At 36.9% G+C, this 12,305-nt stretch overlaps 1 protein-coding gene across 2 annotated transcripts in view; it reads right to left on the reverse strand.

Moving 5' to 3' along the window:
- The window catches only part of Scaper (S-phase cyclin A associated protein in the ER), a 343,420-nt gene that overhangs the window by 275,943 nt on the left and 55,172 nt on the right, over positions 1 to 12,305 (reverse strand). For both annotated transcript variants that reach the window (XM_021171564.2, XM_029481364.1), the window contains exon 9: positions 7,066 to 7,223. In XM_021171564.2, the coding sequence (XP_021027223.1) occupies positions 7,066 to 7,223 (158 nt within the window). The remainder of the gene's footprint in view (positions 1 to 7,065; positions 7,224 to 12,305) is intronic.

Raw genomic sequence — 12,305 nt, forward strand, 5'->3', positions numbered from 1 at the left:
TTGTTTATACTTAAATATAATGCAAATTAAGCAAAAAATAATAAAATGAGTAAGAACCACACAAGGAGAAAAAACTGAATTGCAAAATTAAAAGTTTAACAAAAGATTTCAGTTTCTAGTTAATTCAGCCAGTTCCTCTTCAAACCATGCTGATTAATCACTCCGTTCTTTAAAAGAAAGAAAAGCACTACCAAAAAGTTGGACCTAATCCATTAGTCAAGACAGTCAACACAAACACTATCATATAATTTAAAATCTGAAGCAAGTAAAAAGGGGTATTTCAAAATAAAAACTATACCAAGGTCTCTTGGAAACAAAAAATAAAAGACTACAGACAAATTACATCTTCACTGAACCTCCATTGAAAACCATATTGATAAAATATTCCCATAGTAATGACTGTTTAAAGACAGCAAATCATGTGTTAAACCATCTGAGCCACTCAAAACAGAGTATTAGAACAAAAGTAGAAAAAACTAAAGTTTACATCTCCTTTCACAATCTTTTTTTTGGGGGGTATTTTCTTCATTTACATTTCAATGCTATCCCAAAAGTCCCCCCATACCCTTCCACCCCACTCCCCCCACCACTCCCACTTCTTGGCCCTGGCGTTCCCCTATACTGAGGCATATAAAGTTTGCAAGACCAATGGGCCTCTCTTTCCAATGATGGCCAACTAGGCCATCTTCTGATACATATGCAGCTAGAGACACGAGCTCTGTGGGGGTACTGGTTAGTTCATATTGTTGTTCCACCTATAGGGTTGCAGACCCCTTTAGTTCCTTGGGTACTTTCTCTAGCTCCTCCATTGAGGGCCCTGTGATCCATCCAATAGCTGACTGTGAGCATCCACTTCTGTGTTTGCTAGGCCCCAGCATAGTCTCACAAGAGAGAGCTATATCTGGGTCCTTTCAGCAAAATCTTGCTAATGTATGCAATGGTGTCAGCATTTGGAGGCTGATTATGGGATGGATCCCCAGGTAGGGCAGTCTCTAGATGGTCCATCCTTTCGTCTCAGCTCCAAACTTTGTCTCTGTAACTCCTTCCATGGGTGTTTTGTTCCCAATTCTAAAAAGAGGCAAAGTGTCCACACTTTGGTCTTTGTTCTTCTTGAGTTTCATGTGTTTTGCAGATTGTATCTTGGGTATTCTAAGTTTCTGGGCTAATATCCACTCATCAGCAAATACATATGTGAGTTCTTTTGTGATTGGGTTACCTCACTCAGGATGATGCCCTCCAGGTCCATCCATTTGTCTAGGAATTTCATAAATTCATTCTTTTTAATACCTGAGTAGTACTCCATTGTATAAATGTACCACATTTTCTGTATCCATTCCTCTGTTGAGGGACATCTGGGTTCTCAATTTTATATATATAAATTTTCCAATATTACAAATATCATTGGTAAAGTTGCATTAAATTCAACTCAATATAGCCACTATTTGAAGAATAATTAAAATATCCTAATTGGTTATGATACATCAATGTACTTATAACAGCATTTGATGCATTAATGCTTGGTTAGAATATTTACATCAGTGTTTAAGAGACAACCTTCATATAATTTCCATAGTAGGTCTTGATGTTAAGACTATGCTAACATAAAATATGACCTTTTTAACTTTAGGATAAATTTCTATAGACTTGATATTTTTATTTTTAGAAGTTTAGAAAAACTCATAAGTATAGACATCTTAATGTAAAATCTTTTTGGGAAAAGATATTTCAGATTTGCATTTTTTTTTCAAAATAATTATAAAGTCCCTTCAAGCTTCTCCTAACTCTTATTATGTCAATTTGAAGTTGTAGTTGAAACGTTTTTTTAATTTCTCCTGATTTTCTAAATGTGAGGTATAATGCTGCTTTAATAGTCTATCACGACCTTGTCAACGCTGGCACTTTCTCTATATTATTTCCTAGCTTTTCCCTGACACACACCTTTATGTCTTGTATCCCTTCATCCACATTACTAGAGACTAGTCATTTTATTCATCTATTTGAAAAGTACCTCTTAAATTTATAGCTATTTATTTTTCTTTCCTTGGGCTTTAACTTTTCTTTTGTAACTTCAAAAGAAGGATATTTAGTTTTCCTTCTTCATCTCCATAATTCTTAAATGTTCACCTTCATTTAACTCATTTTTCAAGTTTTCACTAAGATGTCCTTCCTGACACTGTCCAGATGTACCTTATGAAGTCCCAAACTTTTCAGAATTACATAGCTATATTTTTGTATTTTTTGTAACTTAATTCCATGTGATTAGTAACAAAATATGCCTTATCTCTATTTTATGGAGGGTGTACTCATAGGAAGATCACAGTAATTTTCAAGAGTTGGTTCTTCCTACCATGTGGATTTGTCCCAGGTACTGAACTTAGGTCATCAGACTTGATGGCGAGTTCTTTACACACTGAGCCATCTCACCAGCAGCACTCCCACCTCCTATCTCTCAAATGATTTAAATCACCTGAAATTTCACAAGATTTTCTAATAACTCAGCATGATTTAATTTGAGTAAATATTCCATGTATGCATGTATATGTATTTAGACTTAATAGTTCAGGCCATAAAAAAATAACTTGCATGAAAATTGGCCTTTTTCTTGCCAAAAACAGCCATAAAAACTAGACAAAATATATAAAGGAACTGTTTAAAGGTGCTGGAAAGGAACCAGCATAAGCATGTCTTGAGAATCTACAGTTCCTGAGGGAAGGGAATGGCGGCGTCAGACTCATGTTCATATGAGCATTCTGACTGAAGACACTTGGCATTGAGAGTACAAGGAAAGGTGTTCTAGCAAAGTCAGCATTCCTGCCTGGCACTATAGTCCAGAGACAGTGCCTTACAGAAAGTGGGGGATACTACAGACAAATAAGCCTCTCCCCTCCCCCCAAAATCTGCATTCAATCTTCCCTGAGGTGCTGACAACTACTCAGCTTTTTGTATACAAGGCAAGACTCCAAAAAAGCAGCAGAAAGAAGCAGCTGGGATGCTAATGAGCTAAGCAGAAATTGAAGTAACTGTACAATTCTTGGAAACAAAAACTGGAATTCAGGGATGTAGTGGGCTTTCTAAATACTCGGGGTGGGTTTCACTGGAAATCTCAAAAGGAGTAATAGACTTTAATACCATCTCAAACCAAACTCTTCTCTACCATCCTGCAAGACAGAAAAGAAAAACCTATAATTCTCTCTCCCTCTCCCACCCGCCACTGTGTGTGTGTGTATGTGTGTGTGTTTGTGAGTAAGCCAGAGGTTGGTTGATTGTATGATTGTGGGCTCCCCCCTATTGCTTTCATATTTGTTTTATTTGTCAGAGAACAAGTTTCAGGAGTCACTGCTCTCCTTCCACTAAAGTACCAAGGAACTGAATTCAGGTCATCGGGTTGCCTGCTATTCAGGCCTAGAACTCTACAGCAGCCTTCTTATTGTTTGGCTATAACCACTACCATTTGTTACTGTTGTGGCTGTTATCAACATGACAACTACTGCCACTGTCTCCTCCTCATATTACAGCTTGGCCCTCTGATTATATACAGCCTGGAGGGACTGCGATATAAATGTAGGACTGTATTTTTGAACCATTCACAATACTGATCCAAGTTCCACACCAATCTCAAGTCTGGCATAAGGTCCAAATATAGGCTTTCAATTATAACAGCTCAGGGGGGCTTCTTTTGAAAGAGAGGACAGTTTATTCTCCCACCCAGGCCTTAGTGAGAATTGTTACAGGAGAAAAGGTCACCAAAGCTAGTGATAGCTAAAGCTGGTGCAAGTTAGCTGAAGTAGCAATGGTTAGTGCAGGGCCTTCTGAAATAGGAGTCATAGCTTCAGGAACAGTGGTCCTTATAGCTGAAATAAAGCATCCCTGAATGGTAGATAATGATTTAAAACAACAGGCTGAGTTGGAGGCAAACTCTTGATTTGTCAAGAGCTGTTTGTCAGCTTCACACCTGAAGCAGTCAGACATTAAAATGGGTCTAATTCTCTCAGGAAGTGGAGTGGTAACTTCCCAAGCACACAAATGGTTAATGGTTGAGTAGACAGTTACTGTGCTAACTGGATCAATGCATATTCACATATGGATTGAAATCAACCACACAAAGAAGCACCAGCTCTATGAATTAGGAAAAGCATGATAAGAACAGCTAAAGAGAAGATCAGAGAGTTAAACTTATTAAAACCTATTTTAAAGAAAGTGCATCATCCTGAGTGAGGCAACACAATCACAAAGGAACTCACACAATATGTATTCACTGATAAGTGGATATTAGCCCAGAAATTTAGAATACCCAAGATACAATTTGCAAAACACATGAAACTCAAGAGGAAGGAAGACCAAAGTGTGGATACTTTGTTCTTTCTTAAAATGGGGAACAAAATACCCATGGAAGGAGTTACAGAGACAAAGTTTGGAGCAGAGCCTGAAGGAAGGATCATCCAGAGACTGCCCCACCCGGGGATCCATCCCATAAACAAATACAGAAGTGGATGCTCACAGTCATTGGATGGAGCACAAGGTCCCCAATGAAGGAGCCAGAGAAATACCAAGGGAACTGAAGCCCCATAGAAGGAACATCAATATGAACTAACACATACCCTCAGAGCTCCTTGGAACTATACCACCAATCAAAGAAAACTCATGGTGGAACTTGTGGCTCTAGCTATATATGTAGCAGAGGATGGCCTAGTTGGTCATCAATGGGAGGAGAAGCCCTTGGTCCTGTGAAGGCTCTATGCCCCAATATAGGGGAATGCCAGGACCAGGAACGGGAGTGGGTGGGTTGAGGAGCAGGGAGGGGGAGGGGGAAGGGGAAGGGGATAGGGAATTTTCTGAGGGGAAACTATGAAAGGGGACAACATTTGAAATGTAAATAAAGAAAATATCTAATAATAAAAAAAATGAACAGTCGGAGGGTAGACTGGGGGGGGGCCGGGGATAAAATCTGGAGTGTAAAAAATAAATAAATAAATAACAAAAAACAAAAACGAACCAGCCAACCAAACAAACAAAAAAAAAAAAAGAAAAAAGAAAAGAAAAGAAAGGGCATACACTTCCAGTGTTTGGGGTATTTGATTGTTTGGTTGGTTTTGGGTTTTTTTCAAGTACAGCTCTTACAAAATATCTGTGAGGCATGGGAAAAGACCCAATAGGAAGAAGACAGAGATGACTAGCAGATGCTGAAAGCCTCTTACTTTACAGCTGATTCAAATCCTAATGTGCACCCAAACATAAATACATGCCTGTGAGAAAGTAGACGTTTAAGTTGGGCACACTCTTTGACTTGTCCATGTTTACTCCTTCTGAGGCTCCCCACTACTCCCTGCAGGCCTAGGTGTCCATCAGGGATGGTTTTCTTTCCATCCAAAGTTCTCTGCAGAGAACTGTGCTCTAAGCACAGACCTTGGTTCTGTACATTTTTTAAAGCTCTGTCTTCCAGCATTCTACACATATTGCTCCACTGTACTTAGTATTCACAGTTCCTCTACCCAACATTATTTTCATTCCTTTTTGGTATTTATTTTCTCTAATTACTTGTAAAGATTTTTCTATTTCTAAAATTTTCAGTATTTTTATTATATTGTATTCAGATAAAATTTATTTTGTATTTTTCCTGCTTAGGACTCAGAGGCTTTCTTAAACATAGCACCTGATTTCTTTTAGCAGTTTGGGAAATTTATATAATTTCTTCTAATGTGGCTTTGTAAAATCCCTGCACACTTTCTGTAGATTTCATGTATATCGCTTCGCATTCTTCTCTTCAGATCTTCCCTTTCTTGTCTCTCTTTGTTAGTCTGGATATTTTTGCTGTGTTCAGAGTTAATTTATTTCTTAAATGTTTTCCATTATTGTTGGTGACACAAGGTTTTATGACATGACTCAGGCTAGCCTGAGCCAGCTATGGAGATCAGACTCATGATCCTATCTTATTCCCCTAGGGTGCATGCTAACATACCTAGCTAATTTTCAATTTCTTAATATTATCATCATCCTAAATTCTTCACTTTCAGCACACTATAATCATAAAAAAAAAAATCTGGACTAGAGGCTCTCATTCTGAGATTATCATCACTGGATAATTAATTAACTAATTAATTAATTAAAAAGTATGGACGAGTGGCTCTCATCCTGAGATTGTCATGAGTGATTACTTAATTAATTAAATCTTTGGCTCTCTGTGCTGTTTTCTTTCTAGTGGTAACTGGGTCTGAGAAACATAATCCTCTTTTGAGACCTCACATGTTTAAAAGTATAGAAATCTCTTCTCAGTTTTAATGAGTAATTTAGTCAGCCATAATCGCTCGAGTATGAGTTAATTCTCTTTCAGAATTTTGAAGATCATAAAATTTTATTTGTAGCATGTAGACATTGAATTGATGGGGCCAACCAATCTTGGATTTTTTCCCCTCTGAAACTTTAGGTTAAATAAACTTCTTTTGTTTAAAAAGCACATAGCCTGATATTATGCTATAGCAACAAAAAAGAGAATAGTGCAGAACTCTTGCCTACTACTAATTTGCAACAAGTTTACTTGTACAAAAAAACAAAACAAAACATCAGGACAGTACATTAGATAAACGGATGGAATAATATTCAAGATGAGCCAACATAACTGACATCAAGATAGAAAAATAAAATGAAATACATCCATAGTACCAAAAAAGAAATGTCTCAGAGTCAACTCAGGATATCCTATTTGCTAGGGAAGCACTCTACCAATGAATTACTACATTGCAAGCCTACATTTTATAGTTTTAACTAATAGAGATCAATATGACATAAAATAAGGGAAAGTTTGGGGTTGTTTGTTTGATTGGTTTGTTTTTTGAGACAAGGTTTCTCCATGTAGCCCTGGCTATCCTGGAACTCATTCTGTGGATCAGGCTGGCCTCAGACTCACAGAGATCTACCTGTCTCTACCTCCCAAGTGTTGGGATTAAAGATGTGTGCCCCCACTGCCCAGCAGGACCAAGTTTTAAGATGTATAAACATCCCTTTCTAACTATAGGCAGCTAAAGCATGAATAAGTAAAAAATTTGAAAAGAGTAACTCAAAATCACTTGCCATTTTTCCGGGTAGTCTTTTGCACTGTCATTGGTGCACAGGATTGAGCAGGTGTAGCCTCAGGAGTAGCAGAGCCAGTGTGATGAGCCTTTACCTTGTCAGCCCAACTGACACCTGTGGGAGCCAGACACGGGGCAGTTACTGCACCAGGTAAACTCCTATTGAGAAAGGGAAACACATGTGATAAATTAAATATCAAAGTAATTATTGTGAAAATATACCATTATATGTAAGTACCTAAATCTTTTCTTGCCATTACTAGCTTTTCTAAGTAACAATGCATATCATCCTTGACTCAGTCACTACAAAACTGCTCCTTCTTCTAAGCATTATAGACCCCTCAGGCCTGAAGAGACACCAAGACTTAGACTACTAAAAGACTGAATTTTTTTCTTGGGTTCAAATACAATCTAACAGTGACATCCTTCTTCTATTCTGGTCCAAATCTGTCCCTGTACTCCTTCTGCAACCGAAATTAGGTCCTGAATTTTAGTGCACTGACATGGAAACAGTTCTTTCTGCTGGCTGGCTGGGGTTAGGGTAACTTCTGACTTCCTTTTCTATGGTGTATGTAAAGAAAATATTATAGGTAAGGAGACATGATCTACTTTCCTTCCCACCTTTTCTGTTCCCTGGGTAAATGACTTTAAAGACTACCAATTTTTTTTTCAGAAATAAGTGACTCTGCGGTATTCATATTAAATGGTTTATTTCCTATTGAAATTTTGAGTTAAAATAAAAAAAACCCAACTTTATAACTAACATTACCATTAGTAAGCACAACCCAAGTAGAATAAGATGTGGGTAGGTACTAAAGGCAGCCTATGAACCACATCTGGAAGAAAAAGAAGCAATACATTATACAATGATAATGAATAGGATCACAGGGAGAAAAGGGTGAGAATTTTATCCATGTAGGCACTACCATGGTTAATACTGTCAACTTGACGGGTTCTAGAATAACCTAGTAGACAACCCTCTGGGTATGTCTATGAGGGAGTGTCTAGATAGGACTGACAAATATAATGCTTTTTAAACAGCATCAAAATGGCAAGTGATTTTGAGATACTCTTTTTAAAAAGAGCAACCCAAATAAGACCAGCACCACTGCACAGGTTTGGATCTCAGACTGAAGAAAAAGGAGAAAGCAGGCATGTATTAGCATTCATCTTGTCTGACTGAAGACAGGATGTGATCAGACACTTCATATTCCCAGCCATGATAAACTATGTCTCATCCAACAGCAAATCCTTCAAAGTTCCCTTAAGTTGCTTTTGCCAGGTATTTGCTAACAGCCATAAGAAAAAGTAACTAATGCATGCATTCAAAGTCTCCAGTACTAAAAGAAATTTGCATTAAATAGTCTTAGAAAACAGACTAATGAACTGTAGTAACGAAAAAGTTGCCTTGTTAAAGCTCCCTTGTTTGGGAGAATGTATTTAGTTCTCTGTTTATGTATCTAAGAATGTATTTAGTTCTCTGTTTATGTATCTAAGTATTTTATACTGCTTTAACCCATTAAACACTCACCAAAGAAAACACTATCTAGAAACTTCACACACAAAAAAATTGAAAGCAAAAATCTAATTCAACTGAAAAAGAATCAGCTTTCACTAAAGGTCAGCTACAGTGTGAGGATGCTTAAGATATGCAGATATATCAAAGATCTTGCCTCAAAGATGATAAAAGCACAGCAAATGGACATTTCAAATTATAATGCTGAGGAGAGATCTCAGTTGGTAAAGTGTTCATCATGCAAGTATGAGGATCCTTTACAAAACTGTGCACTTTCACACATCCATATCCACATGAAAAAAATATAAAGCATGGTGATGCACATCATCAGCACTTGGGCAGCTAAAGAAGAATTATCAGTGTAAAGTCACTCTATCGTATACAGTGTGACCCCTGCCTTCAAAACATTGTAATGCTCTGTAAACTCAATAATATTACAAACATACCCAAGGTAATAATAGGTAAAAAGCTGTTAATTGTGAAATGGTGGGTGTAACAGATAAGGCAATTGCAAAGAATGGTCAGGTTTGGGGACCAGAGATGGTTCAGTTGTTAAGAGCACTTACTGCTCAATCATGAGGACCAGAGTTCAGATTCTAGCACTCACATTGTGAAGCTCACAAGTGCCTTTAACTCCAGCTCCTACGAATATGATGCTCTCTCCTAGCCTCCATGGGCACTGTGCATTTACTCATACAGACATGTCCACATACACAAACAAATAAAGCAATAATCTTTAGGGGAAAAAAAGGAAAATTGGGTAATAGAGGAAAGAGAACTGACAAAGCAAGCACTGGCCAACTTTTCATTAAATAGTACACATTTAAAAGGCTTATATTAAAGACCGACTACATACTCGTTCACAAAACAAGTCTCAAGAGATACAGGAAAACTGAAATAATCCCCTGTATCTTAACAGATCACCACAAGCTAAAGTTGGATTTCAATAACAACAGAAATAACAGAAAACCTACACACTCATGGAAACTGAACAACTCTCTATTGTATGACTATGGGGTCAAGGCAGAAATAATGAAATTAGAGACTTCCTAGAATTCAATGATAATGAAGGCACAACATGCCCAAACTGTGGTATACAATGAAAGCTGTGCTAAGATTAAAGTTCATAGCACTAAGTGCCTTAAAAGAAATCAGTGAGATCTCATATTAGCAACTTAACAACACACCCGAAAGCCCTGAAACAAAAAGAAGCAAAAACATCTAAGAGAAGTAGATGGCAGGAAATAATCAAACTTAGGGCTGAAATCAATAAAATAGAAATAAAAATAACAATACAAAGAATCAATGGAACAAAGAGTTAGTTCTTTGAGAAAAATCAATAAGAGACAAATCACTATCGAAGCTAAAAAACACAGAGAATATTCAAGTCAATAAAGTCAGAAATAAAAAGGGGAGCATAAGAGATACCAAAGAAATCCAAAGACTCATTAATCATACTCCAAAAACCTGTACTCCAGAAAACAGGAAAATCTAAAAGAAATGGACAATTTTCTTAATAGATACCACTTACCAAAGTTAAATCAAGATCAGCAAAACAATTTAAATAGACCTATGACCCCCTTAGAAAATAGAAGCAGTCATTAAAGTCTCCCAACCAAAAAAGCCCATGACCAGAAGGTTTTAGCACAGAATTCTACCAGACATTCAAAGAAGAGCTAATACCAATACTTCTCAAATTTTTCATAAAATAGAAAAAGAATAAACATTGTCATATTCTTTTTATGAGGTCAAAGTAATCCTAACACCTAAACCACAGAAAGACTCAACAAATAAAAAGAATGCAGACCACTTTCCTTCATAGACATTGATGCAAAGAAATACCATCCATCATGATCAAGTAGGCCTTGTTCCACAGATGCAGAAATGGTTCAACATATGGAAATCTGTCAATGTAATATACCATATAAACAAACTTAAAAAATAAACAATCTTCTCATTAAATACTGGAAAAGGCTTTGACAGAATCCAACATCCCTTCATGATAAAAGTACTGGAGAGAGCAGTGATACAATGGAAATACCTAACCATAATAAAAGCAACTTACAGCAAATCAATAGCCAACATCAAATTAAATGAAGAGAAAAAAGAAACCCAAAGCAATTCCACTAAAATCAGATACAAGACCAACTGTCCATACTCCCCATATCTAATAATATAGTACTTTAAGTTCTAGATGAAGCAATAAGACAATTGAAGGAGATCAAGGGTATTCAAATTGGAAAAGAAGAAGTCAAAGATTGCTATTTCCAGATGATATGTGATAGTATATATAAGTAACCCCAAAAATTCTACCAGGGAACTCCTATAGCTGTACAGCTTCAGTGAAGTGGTGAGATATAAGATTAACTCCAAAAACAACCTAGTAGTCCTCATATATACAAACATTAAATAGGATGAGAAAAAATCAGAGAAGCAACACCCTTCACAAAAACCACAAATAATATAAAGTATCTTGGGGTAACTCTAGCCCAGCAAGTGAAAGACTTTTATGACAAGAACTTTGAAGAAAGAAATTGAATAAGATATCAGAAGATGGAAAGATCTCCCAAGCTCATGTAGATCAGTAGGATTAACAGCAAAAATTGTCATATTACCAAAAGCAATCTACAGATTCAATGCAATTCCCATCAAAATTCTGACACAATTCTTTATAAACCTTGAAAAAAAAACCAATAATCAACTTGATATGGAAAAACCCCAGCATAGTTAAATTCTTTATTGTATAACCAATCTCATACAATACAGAATTTCTTTATTGTATAACCAATCTTATACAATACAGAATTTCCAGAGGTATCACCATCCCTTAATCCAAACTCTACTACAGAACTTTAGTAATAAAAAACTCATGATATTGGCATAAAAACAGAAATACTGATTCATGGAATCGAATCAAAGACCCAGACATGAATCCATACACATAGGGAAACCTGATTTTTGACAAAGAAGCCAAAACTATACAATGGGAAAAAAAATCTTCAACAAATGGTGTTGGTCTAACTAGATGTCAGCATGTGCAAGAATGTAAATAGATCCATATTCATATCCATTATGTTGCACAAAACTCAACCTGATAGAAGAGAAAATGGGGAATAGTCTTGAATGCATCAGTACAAGAAATAAATTCCTGAACAGAACACCAACAGCACAGGCACTAAGATAATCAATAAATGGGACTTCATGAATCTGAAAAGCTTCTGTAAAGCAGACACTAACAATAGGATAAAACAGTACCCCACAGAATGGGAAAAGATCTTTACCAACCTCACATCTGACAGAGGGCCAACTTCCAAAGTGTATAAAGGATCTAAGAAGCTATACATCAACAAATCAAATAATCAAATAAAAAAATGAGGTACAGACCTAAACAGAGAATTCTAAACAGAGGAATCTTAAATAGCCATGAAGCACTTTAAATGTTTAATATCCTTAGCAATCAGGGAAATTCAAATCAAAATGACTCTAAGAATCCATCTTAAACCTGTCAGAGTGGCTAAGATCAAAAACTGAACAACAGTTCATGCTTAAGAAGACATGGAACGGAGGACAGTGACCTGCCCTACAGGGAGCGCCATCTTGGCTCCAGGACTCCGCCGAACTTAGTCTGTACAGGTTAGAGTGAGGACCACAGAGGCAGACAGCTTCTGGGACAGGCGGGAGCCACAGAGCCGCTGAGGCAGCACCCTTTTGGGGCTGCAGACATC

Source organism: Mus caroli, chromosome 9 (genome assembly GCF_900094665.2).
Source record: "Mus caroli chromosome 9, CAROLI_EIJ_v1.1, whole genome shotgun sequence".
NCBI lineage: Eukaryota > Metazoa > Chordata > Mammalia > Rodentia > Muridae > Mus > Mus caroli.